This window comes from Prionailurus bengalensis, chromosome A3 (genome assembly GCF_016509475.1).
Source record: "Prionailurus bengalensis isolate Pbe53 chromosome A3, Fcat_Pben_1.1_paternal_pri, whole genome shotgun sequence".
Classification (NCBI taxonomy): domain Eukaryota; kingdom Metazoa; phylum Chordata; class Mammalia; order Carnivora; family Felidae; genus Prionailurus; species Prionailurus bengalensis.
The window spans coordinates 90,135,777-90,160,624 of NC_057354.1; the positions used below are offsets into that span (position 1 = coordinate 90,135,777).

Genomic DNA, 24,848 nt, shown 5'->3' on the forward strand with positions numbered 1-24,848 from the left:
CCAGGATATTTTTTAATTCTTTGTACAGATAAGGGTTTAGGAGTCCATATAAGGGGATAACAGCAGCTGCCTGCCCATCCTTCCCCTCTTCCTTTGATGACTTCCTCACTTCCTTTGTGCCTCTCTCCACTGTGTGCAATCTGTCTCAGTCTCTGAAGTTCATGTTTCCCTCTCACTACTGTATCTTTGTGCTCTGTCTGCTTCTCTCTTCTTTCTTTCTGCGTCTGTGCACCCACGCTCCATACACTTGTTCTCCCCACCCCCATGCTGTCTGTTGTCCTATTGTCTCTGCTGTGTGTCTCTTGTTTCTGTGGTTACTCCCCTCCTCCTCCCTCTCTGTCATGTTCCTGCTATGTCTCTGTGCACATACATGCTCTTCCTGTCTCTCTCTCTCCTGGCTTTTTCTTTCTCCCTTCTTTCCCCATCTATTTTTCTCAATATCTGGTTGTGCACTTGAGTCCAAGAAGAGGGGTAGTTTACTACTGCCCATACAAAAAAAGAAAAGTCAAATTATCAAGTGAATATGAATTATTTCTCTGTTTTTGACCTCTCATTACCTCCAGTTGCCCATGTTTCCAGCAGTTGGGCAAATGAACAACACAAACTACCAAAGAGGCCTCCATGAGAGAATGAAATGAGAGCTTTTATAATATTTAGTAAATGTTTACCAATGATTAATAGATTTTTATAAAACAGGCTGATTTTACACCAGTCTTTACAATCACACTCATGTATGGAAAGAAACAAAAGTCAAAAGCAGTTTCTTGGAACCAAAAATAAGTGTCATTATACATTAAGAGATCAAAAGCAAGATATAAAGCCGTATATTTAATATATACTTGTATGTGTGTGACTGGAACAAAAATTAAACTATTTAAAATTGTGGCATTATAAATGTTTTCCTTTATAATGTTCTGTGTCTTTTGATATAATTTTTATGAGAAACATATTTTCTAATAAGGCACCATAAAAATTGGTTTTGTTTGACATTAATAAAAAAGTGAGGTAAGCCAGTCTAATCAAACAAACACAGAATGTTAGTTACGAGCTGGAAAGGAGGATTCTCAAGCTTTTCATTTTGTTCTAGTGTCTGCCTAAAATACCTATTTGTACCTCCAATCTAGTCATAATAAATCTTTCTAGAAGCAGAGTAGAAGAATAGGATCAGAAAAGTATTACATACCATAATATGGCAAGATAAAGTAAAACAAATTTTTAACCTTAAGTTCTGAGGGTTGAGTTGAATATGTTCCTAGGGTCATGGCTTCACTTTAAAAATTTTATCCCCACATTGCATCCTCATTCCTATTTTTCCATAGGCAACTGGTCTTGTTATATAAATATATTTTGGCTTACAAGAGCTCTTACAAAATGTGTATTCTTTATGTGCGTTATGTGTCTTCATTTTATATAAAAGCCATATCATTTTTTTCTTATTTTCAATAAGCATTATATTTTTTATATTTTTAACATTTATCTACATTGCTATATGTACATCTAATCAGGTTTCTGATCATTGCATCATACTCCATTGAGTGCATCTACCAGTTTACTGATGCATTTTCCCTGTGATGGGCACCCAGGTTGCTGCTGACTCCCAGCATCACAGAAAAATGGGAGTGCACACCCTTGTCCATACCCCCCGCCATTGGATCTGTGTGAGACTGTCTTTGGAATATATACCCAGAAGTGGAATTCTTGGATCATAAGCTATATAAGTTTCCTACATTAGTACCAAACTGGTTTCCAGTTCATATCCTAACTGCAATGCATGGAAATCCCTATATTTCCACTTCTCTGCCAGTAATTTCTAGTTTGGCCAGAAGATTTAGAAATACAAATTTCTAGGGGCACCTGAGTGGCTCAGTCGGTTAAGCGGCCGACTTCATCTCAGGTCATGATCTCACGGTTTACGAGTTTGAGCCCTGCATCTGGTTCTGTGCTGACAGCTCAGAGCCTGGAGTCTGCTTTGGATTCTGTGTCTCCCTCTCTTTCTCTCCCCCTCCCCCACTCAAGCCCTGTCTCTCTCTGTTTCAAAAATAAACGTTAAAAATATTTAATTAAAAGTATATATATAAATTTCTATACCAAGGATCTTTTCCCCCCATTTTTAATTAAATGTTTCTTGTCTTGAGAATCTACCCTATCCCCACTGTAAATGTCAAAGGAGGAAAGAGTCTTTTAGAGACTTCCAGAATTACTGCCGTACTTTCAACCAGAATACATTTGTTCATTCAGCCAAATGCAGTTATAAGATAGAATGTGACAAGTACAAAAGTGGGATACTTTAATTGATTTTTTCAGCTATTGACATGTAACAGATAAAAAAAGATATGAAAGATTACTAGCAATATTAACAAGTGTGATTTAGAATATCTATATAAAACTTCATTCCCAAAACACAGCATCCACACGTTCCAAATGCCCATGGAATATTTCCAAAAATTAATTTTACTTAGGCAAAATGTTGATAAAGCCCCAAAGTAGAAGACTAATAACTATGCTCATATTTTCTAACCACAATGCAATAAAGTTGGAATTTAACAACTATATATTTTTTTCATTAAATAGATAATTTTAAAACATTCTAAATAAGTTCAATTAGGAAATAATTGAAATAAGTCTTCTAGTATGGAAGAAGACTAACATACAAGGAACTCAAGAAGTAATTAATAAAGTGGGAAATATATTTTAAGGAGGGCACTTGTGATGAGCACTGGATGTTATATGTCAATGATGAATCCCTAAATTCTACTCCTGAAATTAATATTATGCTGTATGTTAACTAACTGGAATTTAAATAAAAACTTGAAACAAAAAATCTAAATAAAAATATATAAGTAAATGAAAATTTTGAAAAATTTTTAATAATTATAATAAATATGGGGTGCCTGGATGGCTCAGTCAGTCAAGCATCTGACTCTTGGTTTTGGCTCAGGTTATTATCTTTCAGTTTGTGGATTTGGGCTCCATGTCTGGCTCTGTGCTGGCAGCGCAGAGCCTGCTTAGGATTCTCTCTCTCCCTCTCTCTCTCTGTCCCTCCTCACTTGCACTTTCTCTCTCTCAAAATAAATAAACTTTGAAAAATAATAAAATAGGGGCGCCTGGGTGGCTCAGTTGGTTAAGTGTCCGACTTCGGCTCAGGTCACAATCTCACAGTTCATGGGTTCAGGCCCCATGCCTGGCTCTGTGTTGACAGCTTGGAGCCTGGAGCCTGCTTTGGATTCTGTGTCTCCCTCTCTCTCTCTCTCTCTCTCTCTGCCCATGCTCTGTCTCTCTCTGTCTTAAAAATAAATAAAACATTTAAAATAATAATAATAATAATAATAATAATAATAATAATAAAAATGAGAACAAAAAAAGAGAAAATATATAAATTAATGTCAATCCCCAAAACTGATCAATATAACCAAGAGCTGATTCTTTGGAAAAAACCAGTAGACCAAATCTCTGGTTATCCTGACCATGGCAAACATAAGCAAGATGGAAGGGTGTAACCACAGACTGAGGTGGTTTCCTTCAAAAAGACTACTGTATGTAACTTTAGGCTGATATATATCTAAATTTAGATGGATGATTTTCTAGGAGACTATAAATTGAGAAAATTGATCAAGAAGTTTTAAATCAGGAAGCCTGGGTGGCTCAGTCAATTAAGATTTGGCTCAGGTCATAATCTCATGGTTCGTGAGGTAGAGCCCCGTGAAGACTCTCTGTAATCTAAAGCCCTCTGCATGCGCTCTAGAAATTTGTCACAATATATGTTCCCACCAAAAAGTATAAGCATATGTGTCTCCTCACTCTCTTGCCAACTATGGGTAGTATCAGTCTGTTTAATATTTGCTAATCTGATGTGTGGAAAAACTCATTGCTTTAAAATGCATTTTTTTTACATTAGGTTTCAGGGATTGCCATTTACATTTCTTATTTTGAGGGCTACTTTTTTATATCCCTTGTCCATTTTTCTTCGAAGATTTTTTTCCTATTCTCAAGATTAGTTACATTTTATTAATATTGTAATAGTATTATGTATTCAACTTATTTCTTTGTTCCATTCTATGAAAGATCTTCCCAACCTCAAGATTATTTAAAAAAATAATTCTTCTGGTTTTTTTAAATATTTTTTAATGCATTTAAATCTTTAATCTACATGGAATATATTCTGTGAATATAATTTTATTTACAGATGTTTAGCTAATTGTCAGTAGATATTTTTAAATAAGTAAGTGATATTCACAATTTATTATAAAAATCTAATATTCTTTTGTTAAGCTGGACTCTAATCAGTTGGACTTGGTAATTAATAGCCATGTTTCTTCTGAAATTTTTACCCAGAACAACTGAAATAATATGTGAACACTCTATCAAAATAGAGAGCTCTGAAAAAGGAAACTAATTCTGATCGAAATATGAAGGAATTTCATTTATTAAACTTGAAGTTAGATCAGAACATCCAAGTGAAAATAACAAATATAGATATATCTGACCTCATGAGTATGTCATGAGTGAAATAAAGATTTTAGAATCATTTATGTAAAGGTGATCATAATCCTCATGAGTATTAAATCCAAGAGGAAAGATACTTGAGAGAATGCAGAGAAGAAAAAGAGGGCCACTTCCAGACTGTAAGTTTTCAAACCTAATAGAAAATTCTTCGGGACCCCTGTCCTCTTGCTCTACAGCCCTGCACAAGACTTTCATAATCATTTGTTAACCTTCTAGGTTTTCCCCTACGTTAATTGAGGACTTTAGCTCTGTTCGTTTTCTTTCTTTCTAGCCCAAGTCTTGCCATTATCTGGGGAACTTTACTATGCTGTTAGAGTTTCTTGACCTCAGTTCTTTTTTTTTTTTTTTATTTTTTTTTTTTTTTAACGTTTATTTATTTTTGAGACAGAGAGAGACAGAGCATGAACGGGGGAGGGTCAGAGAGAGGGAGACACAGAATCTGAAACAGGCTCCAGGCTCTGAACTGTCAGCACAGAGCCCGACGCGGGGCTCGAACTCACGGACTGCGAGATCATGACCTGAGCCGAAGTCGGACGCTTAACTGACCGAGCCACCCAGGCGCCCCTCTTGACCTCAGTTCTAATGACTGGTACTTCCATTATATTTTAACCATCAAGTCTCATGGCCATTTTTTGAATTTGGGCATAATGCAGAATCATTCTGGCTCTGCAACCTTTACTCACTCATGTACCAAAAAAAAAAAAAAATTCTTTCTGGGGATCTATTAGCCAGGCACAGTGCCTTTTTAATTTTCTAAGGAGGATTTTTCATAGTTACCATCTGCCAGACTTGCAGAAATAAATGACCTGTTCTGATTCTCTAAAGATGACTAACAGACAGTTATCACCTGAATTCCTGTTTTTGTACACTTTAATCTTGTCTCTAGAAATTATATCAAAATGTTGTGTTTTACACAGACACTTTGTGATTGTGTCACCCTTTCCTGGTTGGTAAATTTTATTATTGAAACTACAGTTGACAGTTTGATCTGCACATATCTAAAAAACACTTCACAAGAAAAGACTGTCCTTTGGTACCATAGACTATAGTTCTGATAAGACTTTGACTCTGTCTTATCAGTATGTACCTCTGGTTCTAAACTTAAGTGGTTATAAATTAACTAGCATAAACACATTCCTCTGAAAGAAAAGCATCTCCTAGCAGTCATCTGACTGGCAGAATGTCAACAGGAACAAGTTGCCTGTATGAAGAATAGCCATATAGGGTCATGAAAGAAGACATGGCCTTCCTCCTATATTGGATATGTTTTGCCAAGCTCAATTTCCACCTAAAAAAAGTAATTTTGGTGGGTGCCTGGGTGGTTCAGTTGGGTTAAGCATCTAACTCGATTTCAGCCTAGGTGGTGATCTCACAGTCATGGGATCAAGCCATGATTCTCTTGCTCTCCCTCTGCCTCTCCCCCCTCTAAAAAAATGGTAAATTTTTAATTGAAAAGCTTTTTTGAAGAGGGTCTATCTGAAGATGTCTCTGATCAATAAATGTGGGAACGAATCCCACCTAGATTTTAATTAAACCGAAAAGTATTACAAAAAGCCTGACACATCTCTGAGATGGTAGCAGTTCCTGTTGTGGAATAAGACATCAGCAGGTGAGTTTGCTATCATAATAATAGAAATTAAAACAGAAGCAGGCAGCCAGACAGCATGTATCTTCTTCTGAGACTCTCTGCAACAGAAAGCATAAACCATGGTGGTTGATAATGTCAGTTGATTTGTAGTCACTTAAATCTTTTCATTGTAAGCCTCACTGTAGAGGACTGAGTGGGCTGATTCACACGCAGGCGCTGAGGGATGACGGAATCATCTGAGGAGATGCCTGAGACTCTCCCGTGGACTAAGGAGAATAACTGTTGTGGTTTACCAACAGCATCTGTAAATGAATTCAGCAAAAATGATGTTCAGTCCCTTGGTAGGTCATCAGCACAGATTGTGAGACACAGTGAGACCTGTGCATGTGATGATTGTTGTGACTCAGTGTGGAAGTCAACATGGCATGATTGCATGATTCTGACGGTTTGCACTGGCCCTCGCCATAGCGTATGTAGTGCTACATCATGCCTACAACATCCAGTGCCCACATTTTTGTTGGGTTTGTTCATGCTTTGTTGTATGATAATGACACTGTTGCTCCCCTTTCATTGCTCTTGTATCACTGCTTTAGTAACAAGATGGGGACCATAAAACATGAGAAGCTTTTTCCTCCAAGTAAGGCTTCATAATCTACATTATTTCAGTTTGCGTAGTGAACAAACATTTTACAGCTTTTTTTGAGATCTTTCACATACCATAAAATTCACTTATGTAAAGTGTACAGTTTAGTGGGTTTTAGTATTATTCATGGGGTTGTGCAACCATCACCCCAATCTAATATTAAAACATTTTCAACACCCTCTAAAAACACCCTGTACTCTTTAGCAAAGTCACCCTGCATTTCTCCCAACCTCTTACCCCTGCCCCAGCCCCTGGCTGTGGTTACTAATCTACTTTCTCTAGATTATTCTGGACATTGCATATAATAGAATCATACAATACGTGTATGTATTGTATGTATGACTGGCTTGTATGTATTGTATGTGTATGTATTTTGTGACTGGCTTCTTTCGCTTAATGTTTTTTGTTTTTTGGTTTTTTTTGTTTTGTTTTGTTTTGTTTTCAACGTTTTTTTTTTTTTATTTTTGGGACAGAGAGAGACAGAGCATGAACGGGGGAGGGGCAGAGAGAGAGGGAGACACAGAATCGGAAACAGGCTCCAGGCTCCGAGCCATCAGCCCAGAGCCCGACGCGGGGCTCGAACTCACGGACCGCGAGATCGTGACCTGGCTGAAGTCGGACGCTTAACCGACTGCGCCACCCAGGCGCCCCTCGCTTAATGTTTTTAAGGTTCATCTACATTGTAGCAGTGTATTCATTACTTTTTATTGCCAAATAATATTCCATTGTATGAACATTCCATTACATGTTTTATTCATCCACTTAGTAAAAAAATATTTGGCTTTCTTCTATTTTTTGGGGTATTATTAACAAGGCTGCTGTGAACATTCATGTACAAGTTTTTGTGTGGACGTATGTTCTCATTTCTTTTGGGCATGTGCCTGGGAGCAGATAAATGCTGGAGCATATGGTAACTCCACATTTAACCATTTGAGGAACTACCAGGGTGTTACCTAAAGTATTGTCACCATTTTGCGTTCCCACCAGCAGTGTATGAGGGTTCCAATTTCTCCACATCCTTGAAAACACTTGTCTTTTTCTGTCCTTTTGATTTTCACCATCCTAGAGGTCTAATTAAATCTATTTTGTTGAGAGGGAATATTTTTTAGACTATTTTCTATTTTTAAATATTTTATTTTTTATAGGCAGGAATTAACATGAAAGAGATTTGAACTAGAAACACACACACACCAAGGCTTGCCATTGGACCCGATGTAGATGTGTTTTTTACACCCATTGGTACATACCATGACTGGTTGTATACTATGGATGTTGAAGAGACTGGGGCTTGAAGGGACCGTCATTTCTGCTGCATTTGCACCATAGGGCACTCCAGCATCTACTTGCGGACAGCTCCACCGCTCCCTGACTGCACATGAGCAGCTTGTCCATGTGTATGAGACTCTATTATTGAAGGTCTTAACTTCTAGAGACCCAAAACCTGCAATCATTGCACTCCCTGGCTCTGTTCCTGGCTCTGTTTTCAGAAGGCACAGAAAATAGGTCTAATTTTCTTCCTCTCGGGTTCCTGCTTCCTTCCCAAAAGTGTTTTCTCTCAGGTCTTCACTCTGAACCATTTTTCACAGGTCATGCTTCCTTACCCCACCTCACTTCCTATAAATTGTCAGCTTTCCTGGGTCTACTAAGTTTGCTGATATCTTATTTTTAAACATTTGTCTTTGAACTAAGCGTGTTGTGCTTCAGATGGTGAGAGCATGTTGACAGAGCAGATTTATCACCTTCCTTTCTGTGGCTAGAACATTTCTATGTCCTAACATATGTTTTACTTCTGTTGAGCTCACCAGAGCCATGAAACTTCTATTGCCACACTCTTCTCGGTTTTATTTTCACTATTTTTGTTTTATTTTCGTTTCTTAAACTGATAATACAATCACATGATACAAAATTTTAAATGTATAAAAGAGTATTTGATAGTGTCCTTCCCACTCCTGTACCTTGGACACCTAGCTCTCCTTTCCAGAGCTACTCAGTGTTACTAGTTCTTGCGTATCTTCACAGAGATTTTTTTTTTTTTTTTTTTTTTTTTTAAAGCAGCTTAGTTGAACCTGCATTGCTCAGAAGGTTAAGCATCCTACTTCGGCTCAGGTCATGATCTCACGGATTGTGAGTTCAAGTCCCACATAGGGCTCTGTGCTGAGAGCTTAGAGCCTAGAGCCTGCTTCAGATTCTGTGCCCATCCCTGCTCGTGCTCGCTCGCTCGCTCTCAAATGAAGAAACATTAAAAAAACTTTTTTTCAAATAAAATAAAAATAAAACAGCTTGGTTGAAGTATAATTTACATACCATAGAATTCATCCATTTTAAGTGTACAGTTATTTTTAGTGAAGTTACAGAATTGTGTAGTCATCGCCATAACCCAGTTTCGGAACATTTCTGTCACTCCAAAAAGGTCGTTTGTACCTGCTTGTTATCAATCCACATTCCCAGCCCCAGACAACCTCTAATATGCCTTCTGCCTTTTCTGGACATTTCATGTAAATAGAATCATACAATATGTAGTCTTTTGCATCTGGCTTCTTTGGCTTAGCACGATGTTTTCAAGGTTCATTCATGTTGTAGCATGTATCAGTAGTTCCTTTTTATTGCTGATTAGTATTCCATTGTATGGATATACCACATTTTGTTTACCCAGTTCCCAGTTGGACATTTGGATTGTTTCATATTTTGGATAAGAATAATGCTGCTATGAATGTTTGTGTAAAAGTTATTGTGTGGACATATGTTTTCTTTTGGAATTAGAATATTAGAATTACCAGGTCCTGTGTGAAGTTTATGTTTAAGAAAATGCCAAAGTGTTTTCCAAAGTGGCTGTATGTTTTTACATTCCCACCTGCAGTATATAAAGTTTCTCATCTCTCCACTTCCTTGTCTACACTTAGTATTAGCCATCTTTTTTATTATAGCCATAGTAGTGGGTGTGAAGTGTATCTTATTATGATTTTAATTTGTATTTTCCTTATGACTGATGATGTTGAACATCTTTTCGTATACTGATGAAAAGTATACTTTTCTGTCTTCTTTGGTGAAATATCTCTTCAAGCCTTTAGCCCATTTTTAAATTACATATATGGAATGTCTCACTATTTATTTAGATCTTTAATTTCTTCCGCCAGTGTTTTCAGCATGTAAGCCTTGCACTTCTGTTGTTAAATTTATTCCTAAATATTTCATTCTTTTTGATGTTGTTGTGAATGGGATTGTTTCCTTAATTTTTATTTTCAGATTGCTTATTGCTAGAATATAGAAATACAGTTGATTTTTTATCTTGTCTTATATCTATAATCTGGCTAAACTTATTAGTTCTAATACTTCTTTATGGATTCCTTAGTATTTTATTTGGACAGAATCATGTCATTTGCAAATAAAAACAGTTGTACTTCTTCCTTTCCAATTTAGGTTCTTTTCTTTCACGGGTATTTTATCAATAAGAAAGCAAATATGTTTTTGACCTTTTTTTTTTTCCCCACAGACCTGGCAGCATACTTTGCTTTTTATACTTAATCTTTCCTGAAAGTCAGTCCATTTCAGTACCTCCTACAGCTGCAGAGAAGGTGTAGTATATTGCCAGTCAGTCATATCTTCTTCACCACATATTCATACGTTTTGGTTTTTTTTGACATCACAATAGTCTCAGTTTTATATGACTTTTATATTTTTTTTTTTACAACTTATATTCTAAATCATTTGTTCTTTCTAACACTTCTGTAATTTCAGAAATGCAAGTGCTCCCTTTTTGAGCCGGGTAAACTGGCACAGAGAGTGCAGTGATTATGCAAGTAGACACAGCTAATAAAGGGAAGATCAGAGACTGGCTTAGGCCTTTGAACTTCAGATGCACAGCTTTTCCTACTGTGTCAAAGTTGCTGCCATTCCTCCTGCCTGATGTATAGGGCTTTACAATGATCCCTTGTTGGATTTGGCCCATCATTCCTGTTTATTATTTTGGATCTTGACAGTCATTTAGGCCCTCCCAGATACGCATTGTACAAGAAATCTCCTGCTTCCCATATCTCCAAGACATTGATATATAAAATGTTAAGAAGGAATAGCCAGAGCAAACCAAGCAACTGGACACAATAGGTGCTTAGTAAATATTTGCTGTTGAGTGCAAGACATACCACTCATTAATAAAGGCCTCTCTCTGTTTTCATAATATTTGGGTAAGAATGCTTCAACCACCTGTGGTTCTACCAACTTATTTTATCATTTAACCCACATAACTCCATCTTGCCCTCAAAGATGTCAGGAGAAGTCTCGTCATTTTAATCAACTCTAGCTGTCCTTGACCACACATTCTTTTGGCCTACCCATCAGTGACCATATCTACTAGAAAAACCAGGCTAATCTGGCAAGGCTCGTTCTTCCTGCTCTTGAGCACTGCCTGAAATGTGCTTATCTCTTTGACCTCTAAATGCTTGTAAATGATTAGATTGGTGATCCATTCTAGCACTTTATATGTCATCATTCTTAAACCCACCAGTTTGCAATGCTTATCTTTTTGAAAATCAAAACATTTCCTGTCCCGGGTCATTTAACTTCACGTGCTCTGTATCAAGTTTCTGAAAGAAACTGTTTCAAGTCTCCTGAAGGTCCTGGGATATAGTTTATTTAGTTCAGAGGAAAAGACACCCTGTTTCCTTTCCTGAGTTGGCTGTCAATTCATCTTTACCAAAATTGCTTAAGTAGACAAGCATCCGGCATTTATTCAAAATATAGATGCCCAGACCCCTCCCCTCGAGACTCCAATTCATTGTTCTGAGTTTGGACCCATCCTCCAGGAGATTGTTGTGACGAGCAAGCTTAAGAAATACTGTTTTATACTACATTTTGATAATCTTTCTGTCATTCACTAGCATTCCACCATCCACTTTAATCCATGAAGTTACCCTTCTTTGCTCTATTTGCTCTGAACCTAACTTAAAAGCCTTTTGGGCTCTTTTTAAAAAAAAAATTTTTTTAAATGTTTATTTCTGAGACAGAGAGAGACAGAGCATGAACGGGGGAGGGTCAGAGAGAGGGAAACACAGAATCTGAAACAGGCTCCAGGCTCTGAGCTGTCAGCCCAGAGCCAGACGCGGGGCTCGAACTCACAGACTGCGAGATCATGACCTGAGCCGAAGCCGGACGCCTAACCGACTGAGCCACCCAGGCGCCCCCCCTTTTGGGCTCTTTAATAATTTTTGCAATACTCCAGTTATTCAGGACTTCTCATGGGGCCTTTCAGCTCTTTGTATATTTACCCATGTATAAGTATCTGAGTCTGATCTTACTGGACAGCACCTCTTTAGTCATTCCTGGCCCTCTTTATCTCTCATTGAAATTGTTTTGCACGTGTCAAGTTAGAATTTCATTCTGAAAACCCACCAGGCTAATCTTTGGCTAGCATCCTCTTTGGAGTTTCTTCAAGTCTTGTGAACATATCCACTCTTTTTTTTTTTTTTAATTTTATTTTTTCAATTCACATCCAAATTAGTTACCATGTAGTGCAACAATGATTTCAGGAGTAGATTTCTTAATGCCCCTTGCCCATTTAGCCCATCCCTCTTCCCACAACCCCACCAGTAACCCTGTTTGTTCTCCACATTTAAGAGTCTCTTATGTTTTGTCCGCTTCCCTGTTTTTATACTATTTTTGCTTCCCTTCCCTTATGTTCATATATTCTGTGTCTTAAAGCCCTCATATGAGTGAAGTCAAATGATATTTGTCTTTCCCTGACTGGCTGATTTCACTTAACATAATACCCTCTAGTTCCAGCCACATAGTTGCAAATGGCAAGATTTCATTCTTTTTGATTGCTGACTAATACTCCATTGTGTGTGTGTGTGTGTGTGTGTGTGTGTGTGTGTGTGTACCACTTCTTCTTTATCCATTCATCCATCGATGGACATTTGGGCTCTTTCCACACTTTGGCTATTGTCGATAGCGCTGCTATAAACACTGGGGTGCGTGTGCCCCTTCAAAACAGCACACCTGTATCCCTTGGATAAATACCTAGTGGTGCAATTTCTGGGTTGTAGGGTAGTTGCATTTTTAATTTTTTGAGGAACCTCCATACTGTTTTCCAAAGTGACTGCTCCAGTTTGCATTCCCACCAGCAGGGCAAAAGAGATCCTCTTTCTCCGCATCTTCACCAGCATCTGTTGTTGCCTGAGTTGTTAATGTTAGCCATTCTGACAGGTGTAAGGTGGTATCTCGTTGTGGTTTTGATTCGTATTTCCTGAACATACCCACTCTTTTTGGCTTACCTTCTTAAGACAGCTCAGGCCCTTATCCAACCATAGCAGTATTCACCTCCCTATCATAAAGTATATGGTAACATGTTCACATTGTCACAAGCTTTCTGGAGAGCAACTTTATCCCAACAAGTAGAACTGAATTAGAAAGGGCTCGTGGTAGCTTGTATGTGTTCTTTATCCTGTAGGTGACTATGCCATTGACTGCAGGTAATGCTAACAGGGTCTCTTTTGTTTTTCCAGGTGGCAAACCATGTGATTTCTTCTGATTCTATTTCATCTTCTACCAGTAGTTTCTGGAGCTCAAGCCCCACCCTTTGCAACAAGCAAAATGTACATATGTTAAACAAGGGTGTACAAGCAGGTAAATTACTTGAATTTAAACATTTCCATTGAAATACAAGTAGACCTTAAACATATATTAAGATATTCAACCTCACACTAAAATAAGTGAAGATTAAAACTATACTCAAATGCCATTTGCCACCTATCAGACTGGCAAAAATCGAAGTTCGGTAGTAAGTTTCTGGGCACAAGTGTAAAGGAATAGGTTCTCATACATGTAAGTTGGGAGTACAACCCCCATGAGGCAATTTGGCAGTTTCTATTCAAATTACTTTGATCTAGCACTTTTACTTTTGGAATTTAGCCTATAGATATATTGTGCATATGTGCAAAATAACAAGTGGACAGAATTAATCATTGAAGTATTGTTGATTATAACAGAAAATTTAAATTGACTTAGATGTCCATTGATAGCCAAATGTTTAAATAAATTATCATACATCCATATAACAAGACATAGGATGAGGAAACTCTCTCTCTGCTAATATGGCAAGATCTCCCACAGAGATAATTAAAAAGAAAACACAAAGTGCTTTAAAAATAAAGGAAGAAAATTGCTTGAATGTGTGCAAAAAATTCTCTGGAACCAGGGGGTTGCAAATTGAATGAACGGAGAACAGGAGTGGGAAGGAGGCTTTTCACTTATGTTTTTCTATATCTTTTGATTTTATATAAGAGAAGTAAACTCCCTTGATTTTTTTCCCCCTCCAGTCTTGTCTTTGTGTCTGTCACCCTCTTTCTTACCTGGGTGACTGCCAGGAGGACTATAAGCATTTAATGTCTTTCTCACTTTGGATCAGAACTAAAATCCTTTACCCATTGAATCCATGTGAGTGATTTTTTTCCCTCTAATACCTAAACTGACTAAGAAATAAAAACCTTCCTTTCTTCTTCCACTTTCCCTCCCTCCTTCTCCCTCTCTCCCCTCCCGTCTGTCTCTGTCCCTCACACCCCTCTACACCACCCAGAGGAGGCAGTAGCTTGCATTTTTGAAGACTTCAAAAGTATTTGTTTACTGAATTGAATACACATGGCAACTAAGTCTCAAGGCTGCTCCCAGGATATCTGTGGATCTTTCCCCTCAGGTAACTTGGAGATCGTGAATGGTGTCAAAAAACACACTCGAGATGTTGGGATGACTTTCCCAACTCCAAGCTCTAGCGAGGCAAGAGTAGAAGAGTACAGCGATGTGACTTCTTGGTCAGAAGAAAAAATAGAAGAGAAAAGTCTTCTCACCGGTTATCTTGGGGATAAAAAGTTAAGGAAGAACAAGCAGAGTTGCAGTGAAGGTCAGTTTTTAATTCCAGTGTTGTAGCAGAAGAACTAGTGAATTTCAAGTCTCTTGCGATGCTAAGATTCTTTATTTCTAATGACTCTGTGTTGACCCCATCTCCCCACACCCCAGCACCACCTTGGCAAATTTTCAAAGTATCTAGCACTATAATTACAATCATACCTGCAGTTACGCAAACTCCAGGGCATCGCGGTGGTCTCTGACGGCTGAGTCCCCTGAGAGCCTATGCTATGCACATGTCTTTGGTGAGAAGAACGAAAAATCTTTTTTCTTTCTTAAAAATATTTCCCATAGGAGTTTCATGGTTTGTTCCTGTGGAAAATGTGAAGTGTGGTCCTAAGAAGGAAAACCTGCCCAAACTTTATGGCCCTGGTATCTGCTGGTTTGCACCAATAACCAACACCAAACCGTGGAGAGAGCCACTGCGGGAACAGAACTGGCAGGGACAGCACATGGACAGCCACGGGTCACTAGCAGGCCCAGGCAGAGATCCCCCGAGGCCATTTGTGAAAGCAACCCTACAGGTGCAGCGACACTGAGTTCATTTTAGCCATGTTTAAGGTGGGGGTTCGGGGGGTGGGGTGCTGGAGGGGAGATACAAAGAAGTTAAATGTGTGATTTGGCCTTCTGAAGAATAGTCTCCTAACCCTCATTTCTGGCACTTCTAGAATTTCATCTGTTCCCACTGTCATCATTAAACAAAGGCTGACTTACTGTTAACCATTCTAAACTGTGCATTGCCCTCTGAACCTGGGACGAGGCAATAGAAGGGAGGGTGCCGTGATGCTGCCCACTGGGCTCATAGACATCTGCATGTGGAGTGCTCTGGAGGCCTGATGTTTGTTCCTCCATTTACATAACTCCCATTCCTGCTTAGCACAGGATTTAAAAGGCAGGAAGTCCCTTTATATGTACCTTGGGAGCTGAACGAAATGTTACTTAATAATATATTTGTTTGAAGGGAAAATTTAAAATAGCACAATGGGCTGGGCTCTAGCCCATCAACATTTGGAAGAGTTATAATTGCCACAGTCTTAGTTCTTGTTTTATTCCAAAGGCATCCTTTGATCCCTCTGATTTACCTACTGGAGCTCTCCCCCGCAGAAAGTTGTTAGATTATTCTTCAACTCTAGATATTTTCTGCACTTTAGAAACAGGCTCTTCAAACCACTGTTGGGCAGGTACTGTTTTCTAGGCCCTTAGAGAACAAACTGCATCATTAATGTGAGGTTCGGGGGCCTTTTCTCCTCCTCAGGAATCTCTTCAGCTTCACAGACCGGACTTCATCTCCCGCTCTGGGGAGAGAATAAAGCGTCTGAAGTTAATAGTGCAGGAGAGGAAACTACAGAACATGTTACAGAGTGAGCGGGAGGCACTGTTCAACACTGTCAGAGAATGGCAAGGCTGCCAGGACCCAACACGCCGGCTCCTGAAGAGAGGTACACTCTGCCTGTTCACTTTCCTGTTACTGACTGGAGAGGGTAAAGTCCACTTCACTCCGGGGAACACGGCTGAAGGCCAGCCCAGTTACGGGGACAGAAATGGACTTTTTGTTTGCTGAGACTCAACTCTCCTTAGGTAGCAGAACCTGCCTGGTTTAGCTGTCAGCACTCTCGTGATCCAGAGAAACCCCCGTACTCTTGCCCTGCCACTGCAGCTTGGAAACCAAAGAGTGCCATGAGAATGGGGTTTTTCTACGTCAGCTGTGTGTCTGGGAGCAAGTTAGTTCCAAAAGTATAATGTTGGTTTCTTCGGCAATGGCGCTGATTCCAGGATTGCCTACCTCGTAGCGGGGTAGTAGTGGTGGTGGTGATGATGATGCCATGTAAACTTTATGTGTTTTGCCCAGGCACTGTTCTTCTTTAAGCTTATAACACCTCTCTGAGGTACATGCTATTAATATCCCTATTTTACAGATGAGAAAACAGACAAAGAGAGCCTAAGTCCCTTGCCCAAGATGATACACCTGATACTGGGATTTGAACCCAAATGGGCTGGCTTCCAACTGTGTGCTCTGACAATTCTGTTAGGTGTAAGACCTCAGGAATATAATACATGAAAGCTGTGAAAACTACAAAGTCCTACCTAATGCTTTCATCACAGCCTTACCCATAAACCAGCCAGTGTCTAGTCTGTGCCACAGAGTGTTGTGTCTTCAGGAGCCTCTGGCTGCTGTCACAGTCCCCATGGTCTAACCCTGGCCTTGGCCTTGGCCCTTGCTCCCCACCCATTGCTGTCAAGCTCAAGGTAGAGGCACAGAGTCCTAGCAGCAACTTCTCCCAGTTCTTGAGCAACACACTCTTCCTTATTAAGACACTATCCACTGAAAACCCCTTCTTCTCTTGCTTTAGGCTTCCTGGATGCCCAAAAGAACAGGCCTATTGGAAAGAAGGAAATGATTCAGAGGTCTAAACGGTAAGGCCAAAAGAATAAGAGTAATTATATAAAAGTACAAATCCGGCCAAATGATCAGGAGCTGTGGCTTGCCCCCAGAATAAGGGCATTATGCTCAAACATTACGAGGGGCACCTGGGAGGCTCAGGCAGTTAAGTGTCCAGCTTTTGATTCTGGCTCAGGTCGTGATCTCATGGTCGTAAGATCGAGCCCCAAGTCAGTCTCTACACTGAGTGTGGAGCTTGCTTAAGATTCTCTCTCTCTCTGCCTCTCCCTCTGCCTCTTCGCCACTCGCATGTGCATGTACACTCTTCCTCGCCTCAAAAAAAAAAAAAAGAAAGAAAATTAGTTGTGAAAGTAGTTTCTCACCAATGGCACTAAAAAAGGAAAGAAAAATAGGTAGCAGATTGGTATGGATGAGTCGGATACAAAAGATACAAAGAATCCCCACTAATTTGCATCCCTTAATCAGGCTTGTCCTTGATAGAAACCTAAACATAAATAAAGATATCTAAAATCTAAGATATGAATATTTGAAATAAAATATTTATTTGGGGCATTACCCTTTATCCATGAAATCCCATCTCTAGGAATTTATGCAATACAGTGAGAAATGATGGAATAGTCTCCAAGATATATTAAGTTAAGCTTAAAAAAAAGTCAAGTTTCAGGGGCGCCTGGGTGGCTCAGTTGGTTAAGCATCTGACTTCAGCTCAGGTCATGATCTCACAGTTGGTGAGTTTGAGCCCCGCATCAGTCTCTGTGTTGACAACTCAGAGCCTGGAGCCTGCTTCAGATTCTTTCTCTCTGCCCCTCCCCTGCTCATGCTTTGTCTGTCTGTCTGTCTCTCTCTCTTTTTCTCTCAAAAATAAATAAACATTTAAAAAAATTTTTTTGAAGTCAAGTTTCAGAAGCATGTGTACACTGCTCCCATTTGCAGTGTTTAAAAAGTATTAGTGTCTGTATAGATGCATATACTTTTATATGCATAGAATATCTCTGGAAGGATACTCAAAAAAACTGGTAATAGCAGTTGCCTTTAGGAAAAAGAGCTGAGTCATTGGAGTACAGAGGTAAGACAAAGACTAACTTTTTTGCCCTTTTATACTTGTTGAATTTTGGGCCACTGCATGCATTAGCAATTAGTTAATCAGAGATGTGCTTATACTGATCATGAGAATGCCATGGATTTAATTGACATATAGCACTGTATAAGTTTAAGGTATATAATGTGATGATTTGACACATGTATATACGGCAGTATGTTCACTACGCTAAGGTTGGTTAACACATCCTCCACCTCATATTCTTTCTATTTTGGTGGTGGTGGTGGTGGCAGTGTTCTTATTGTTCTGGTGAGAACATTAAAGGTCTTCTCTCAGAGCAGTGTTGAAGTATCCAATACAGTGTTGCTGACTAGAGCCCCTCTGCTGTACCTTAGATCCCCAGAACTTATTCCTCTTATAACTGGAAGTTTTTACCCTTTAACTAACATCTCCTCATTCCCTGGCCCCCAGCCCCTGGCAACCATCATCCTAGTCTCTATTTCAATGAGTTTGATGTTTTTAGATTCCACATGTTAAATGAGATCATACAGTTTTGTCTTTCTCTGACTTATTTCACTTAACATAATGTCCTCAAGGTCCATCTATGTTGTTGCAGATGGAAAAATTTCCTTCTTTTTTATGACTGAATAATAATATAATAATATATTACATTTTCTTTATCCATTCATCTGTTGATGGACACTTAGGTTGCTTGTGGTCGTTGTATTTTTAATTGTTTAAGGAACCACCATACTGTTTCCCATACTGGCTGTACCAATTTACATTCCCACCAGCAGTGCACAAGGGTTCCCTTTTCTCTGCATCCTCACCAACATGTGTTATCTCTTGTTGTTGTTTTTTTTTTTATACATATAATAACTATTCTAACAGGTGTGAGGTGATATCACATTGTGGTTTTCATCAACAGTGACTTTTAAAAATGTATGTTTGTTCCTCTTTGGTCTCATTCCTGCCCTCCACTACTGTGTTTGCAGTTAGTGATCATCTCCACCACATCCAAAACAGACCTCCCCATTCTCCACTCCCACACTTGCTTGGGCCAGCCACTCATCCAACTAGAAAGCTGGCTAGCAGTCACCGCTAGCTGTGTTACCCACTGCTCCACATGTAGCCTGTTTGCACATCCTAGAGACCTGGCTCTTGTTGCTCTGGGACCTGCTCTGGCCTCCGCTCTCAGGGGACTGCTGTTCTTCCTAGTTCTGCTCTTGATTTTTTCTCACTTGCTTTCCACAAAGCCTCTACATCATTTGCAATGATATTTTTTCAAATTATAGGAAACTTTGGAAAGTATCGAGAAAATTAGAAAGAAGGAAATAAATATCGCTGATAATCCTTCCATCTAAACTGAACTGACACTAGTCCTCTTTCTTGGCAGGAGTGGGGGTTTTGCAGAAACCCGTATTAACACACTTGTTTTTTTCTCAAATTGTCGATCATACAATATATACAGGTTTGTAATCTACTTTGTTTTGTAAAGCATCAAATTGTGAACATTTTCCCATATTATTAAAAGTTTTTTGAAACATCTTTTTTATGCTTTGTAGTAATGTCATTATATTCCATAATCTGTTTAACTGTTCTTTTGTTACAAATTCACATTATTTCCAGTTAGAGCATATTTATCAAATGCATGTTCGATCATGTTCCTCCCTACTTAAAATCAGTAGAACCCAGGAGGACCTGGGTGGCAGAGTCGGTTAAGTGTCTGACTCTTGATTTTAGCTCAGGTCACGATCTTATGGTTCATGGGATCGAGCCCCACACCAGGCTCTGCACTGACAGCATAGACCCTGCTTGGGATTCTCTCTCTCCCTCTCTCTCTCTCTGCCCCTCCCCTGTTCTCACTCTCTCTCAAAATAAATAAATAAAACTTAAAATCAGTGGCACCCAGTCCCTGATAGGACAGAGCCCAAGGTTTTCACATGGCTACGTGGCCTCCACAGCCCACCTCCCCTTCACCTCGCCTGATTCCCATCTGCTCCCTTGCACACCTCTCTGTGAGGCCTTGACTCCTTACCAGTATTCCCTTCTCTTGTCCTCCCTCTGCTATCTTTAAGACCCGCCTTTCATTTCTTGGAACTCTGTGTAACATTTTGTACATGGGACCATTATTGTACTTTTCTTTCCCATTATTTCCTGTGTGTTTAAAAATATACTAGTTAGTACATGTTTGTTATCTCATATCGAAAATGTACACTTTTGCATATAGAGTAAAAAGCTATCATCTCCACCCTTTTATCCCACTCCTTTCTCAAGAACAAGTAGCCCCTATAAGCAGGATTTCTTAATGTTTTTATTCATCTTTTCCCCTACCAAATCACGAGCACCCCTAGCCAGGGTTCTTCGTGTCCAGGTGTCTAACAGGAAGCAGGCCCACAAGGCCAAATGCCCTGGAAGCAGCAGAACTTAGGGAGATGGGGGAGAAGAGATCATGTCCCTCCATGGTCGGGTAACCTCACTGCTTTTTGTGTTCCCACTGGCACCATTCCTAAGGATTTATGAGCAGCTTCCAGAAGTGCAGAGAAAGAGAGAAGAAGAGAAGAGAAGATTGGAATATAAGTCATACCGGCTACGAGCTCAGCTATTCAAGAAGGTCAGTCAGTCCTTGAGCAGCATCCATCAGGTTTATCAGGGGAAAGAGAAATTGAGGGAAACACATCTGACCTGTTTGAATTAACTACATCTGGGGAGTAGCCTTAAGCTTGTAATGTATTGTACCACTGCTGAGGTTTGGAAGGTAAAGGCATCTGTGACTAGATTTCAAATCTAAAAATCTAAAAAGGCAAATCTAAAAGAGGCACCTTCCAGGCATACATTTGGAATGAAACTAAATTCCATACTTAGGACTAATGGTGGAAATGTCCAAATCTATCAGTATTGTTGAATTTTCATTTTAGAGTCCCCAGTGGTAGTTTTGTGCCCCTTATTGGTAAATCAGATACCTCTAAAGCTTGTAAAATAAACTGAAAATGTCCAAGTGTGGCATAAGAGTTGACAACTTGGGGAGTCGGAGCCTGGAAGCCACCACCATTTCCTGCCCATGGCCCCAGTGGAATCAGTGGTAATGCAAATCCCAGACCCTCAGAGGCGGGGGGACTTGCTACCAATATATTCCTTGAGAAGCTAGGGAGCTACCGTGCCTGAAGGTCTGTATCCTTCACTATTCTCATTTCCTTCCCAACCCCTTCACTTCACGCCAGAGGACTCTGAAAGTCAGAATCCAAAAGACGAGTTTATGCGAGACCGATGTGGGATTGGAGAACTGCTTCTGGAGCATACCTGGAGCTAGGACGGGCCGGTCCCCTCGAGGAGGGGGGCCCCAGGCACCGCATGGCCCGGCCAGTGTGTCAGCGGCACAGGCCAGGCCTCTCATTGTACTTGTATGTTTGAACTGATGGATGGATGAGTCTATCCAGATCATAAATGATCTGTATCTATATAGACATAATAGATACTGATTATATACATCATGTTTCCTTAACACTTCAGGAAAAATTTTTTTTGCATAATTACCATAGTTTCTGTAGCTGGGGAAGATAAATGTGATTTGGGTAGAACCTCACTGGTCTCTCAGCAACATGTCTGGGGTGGCTGTCTGCCTCTGATGGCAAGAGTATCTAACTTCTCTTTCTTTTCTTCCACAGAAGGTGACCAATCAGCTCTTGGGGAGAAAAGTTCCCTGGAACTGACATAAGAATATTTTCCTGGAATTATATTTTGTCAACCTGGAGAAGCACAATCCTTACTTTTATGAGTCTGGTTTAATAAAACTTAACTCTTTTTCCATGTGTAATTTAGAAGTAGTAACAATGGTGAGTAGGATTATGAGTGGTTTGGGAGCAATACTTTGTCCGCTGCGAGCTTGCCACAGGGATGTTTCTCACAATGGTATCATTTCTGAATTCTAGCCAGGAATGAGTCCCCTTTTGTATGTGTTTTTGTACTTTTAGAAAATAAATAACTTCTGATTGAGTCATAGTAAAGCAAGCAGCGAACAGTCATTTCTTTACCATCTAGAGATGTGCAGGGAGCTGTGCAGTGTCTCTCCTGGGGTAGATGGGGGTCTCGATCTAAAAGCATCAGTCAAGGGAGATAGACTGCGGGAATGAAATGTGGCCTTTCTTTACACACACAGCAGGATGTGACAAGACTCTGCCGTGGGCTTTGTGGAGAGGGTGTCTGGTTAGGGTACCTGTTGGACATGCCCAGACACTCCCAGCAGACCAGGCACCTCAGGTCCAAAGCCATCTCGTAGCCTCACTCCGGCTTCCCAGGGGCCTCTAGCCTTTGGTGGATTTTCCCTCCAGCTCCAGCCACCCTCTTTTCAGGATTGAAGCCTCAGATCATTTATCATCACACGTGGAACCAACGTTTATAACCTGATCACCACTTCTGAAAAGCATGAGTTAATAAGTGTGGTAATGTACATAAAGCATTTAATTAATCCTATGGCCTGGAATTACAGCTAAGGCCCAGAGTTGAGGGGGAGAAGGTACTAATCAGCCTCATTCTAAGTTCAGGGAAGTCCCAGCAGGGCAGTAAGGAGCCAGCTGCCGCCAAAGCCAAGGTAAAGAGCAGACCCTGCCACCGAGCACAGCTCAACTGGTGCCTCCAAGGCTCCCTTCCTAACCCAGAAGGAGGCGATGAAGAAGGCTCAAGGTAATTAAGCTCTCTGGGCCAGTTTACCTGTAAAATGAGAGGGTTAATAACCTCCCAGCCCCCTTTCAGCCCTCAAATATTATGACTGTTTTATGTCTTGTTGGAAGTTATTATTCAGAATACAAACAGAAAGTGATCATTGCCTAGAAACCTGGGTCTGCAGGGAAACCGGGAAGGATGGAGCCTGCTTAGAAATAATGAGTGCGATTCTCTTACGGCCTCAAGCTGTGTCATCCAGGTACCTTCCCAAAGTATTTAGGTTCAGGGCCTGGGAAGCCACTGGTGGCAGCTGGCCACCAGCTCCTCACCCCCTGCCGCCAGCCCCAGCCCCAGAACACACCTGCTTGGAAATGCTACCACAAGTGCCCTGGGGAGAGCCTGTTAGCATCTCCACTAGATTCCACAGACTTGCTTTCCACATGAAAACGGTAGTTCCCAAGCCACCAGGCCCTGCATGGTCAGGGTGGAAAATCAAAGCCCTGCATGGGGCAGGGGTGCTGAGAGTTCTCCCAGTGCAGTTTTCCTTGGCTGAGTGCTGCCTGTAGAACCCAAGCATTGGCCTCATAGGTAATCCTGGTGCCTCTCCCAGCATCTGTTCTGCCCCCAGAGCTCCCCCCACCCCCGCCATTCTGCCTTCATCAGTACAGGCTGAGCACCTGTTAGAGGCCACAGTCACTGGTAGAGGCCAGAGTCACTACTTTGTGCTGCCACACTATGGCTATGCTCTGCTCCTACCCTCCACCAGCTACCCATACCCCAGTCCCCATACCAGGAACTTGTTCTGAAAGTGCTTTTTTTCCCATGCCTGGGAGGACATTGAGCCTCTTGTTTTGTTTTTTCTTCTTGCATAGGTACAAGAAGGCAAGGCCCAGGTTGAACCTATGCCCCAGCTCTGACCTGTCATGGGGATTCATTCTTGAATTGCTTCTTCCTAGATCTGGTTCACACCTAACCTGAGAACCCACTTGCCCTCCTTCCTCCTAGAGGGTAAGCCTCCTCAGCCACTTCTCTTCTCTGAGGGTACCTTCTGTTGCAGCCCTCCCCAAGCAGAGGCCTCCCATGACCATCAGCACATGCAGTGTGGGGTGACAGAGTGTATGAAGAAGGCAGAATGTTTTACCTATAAATCACAATGCATTTTTGTGTCCCAAATGATTGTTCTGGCCAGTCATTAAAGAGTTAGGCCACCCTGAACTGTTAACGTGATCTTCATCTTTACCTGTTGGGGTGTTTGGGTGATTTTAATCTGCAGTGTTAGTTTTATTTTTACTGGCTGTGAAGCCTCACTTATAACAGTTTCCAAATTTCTCGCTAAATACTCATGAATACTGGTGGTATTCTGGAGTTGCAGAGTGGTTCTGAATACTATCAAAAATTAAAGCTAACATTATTGGTCTCTAGGGGGCACTCTTATCTCCATAAGTCTTGCCCCTTGGCAACTGCCCCAATGAAGTTCCTGGTCTAAGAAAACTTACCACCACCCCCAAGGCAGGGTCATTTTCCAAATATGACTGGGCTACATGTTAAGGGTATTACAGTCACAAGGTACATAGGTGTGGGCGCTTCATTTTCTTGGCCTTGGCCCTAGCCCTATCGCCTCTCTTCTGCATCTTTCGGAGAGCCATAGTTGGCAAGAAAATACCAGATAACCCAAGCCAACTCCTCCTTAAACACTGGAGTAAATTCCCCCCTGTCTCCTTCCCTGTGTGTGTGGTGTATTTCTCACTCTCTGTCCCTGGACTTGTTTGCTCTGAGGCTTTGATGTTGGTGCCTTTACTCCAGGTAGTCTTATTATTGTTATGCATGGGGTTTGGGGTCCAGCATATCTCCAGGGAGGCATGGCTAGATTCACATATTCCTAGGATCCCTGACCCATTCTCATCTCTGTGAACCACAGTTCATCCAGCCTCATCCACTGCTCCCCACACAAGACAGTTTAACAATAGGATCTAGGTCCAGAACCTCAACTAGCCATGGGGCAGATGGAGCTAGACTAAAAAATGCCCACTCTATGGAACACCTGGGTGGCTCAGTCAGTTAAGTGTCTGACTCTTTTTTTAAAAAATTTTTTATGTTTATTTATTTTTGAGACAGAAACAGA

General features: G+C 40.6%; 1 protein-coding gene across 3 annotated transcripts in view; it reads left to right on the forward strand.

The window, feature by feature from the left end:
* The window catches only part of ALMS1 (ALMS1 centrosome and basal body associated protein), a 221,667-nt gene extending 199,596 nt beyond the window's left edge, over window positions 1-22,071 (forward strand). For all 3 annotated transcript variants that reach the window (XM_043603693.1, XM_043603694.1, XM_043603695.1), the window contains 7 exons: window positions 13,232-13,352; window positions 14,419-14,622; window positions 14,922-15,151; window positions 15,883-16,066; window positions 16,979-17,042; window positions 20,582-20,681; window positions 21,733-22,071. In XM_043603693.1, coding sequence (XP_043459628.1) covers window positions 13,232-13,352; window positions 14,419-14,622; window positions 14,922-15,151; window positions 15,883-16,066; window positions 16,979-17,042; window positions 20,582-20,681; window positions 21,733-21,777 — 948 coding nt within the window. In that variant the 3' untranslated portion in view covers window positions 21,778-22,071. The remainder of the gene's footprint in view (window positions 1-13,231; window positions 13,353-14,418; window positions 14,623-14,921; window positions 15,152-15,882; window positions 16,067-16,978; window positions 17,043-20,581; window positions 20,682-21,732) is intronic.
* Window positions 22,072-24,848: the final 2,777 nt, after the last annotated feature.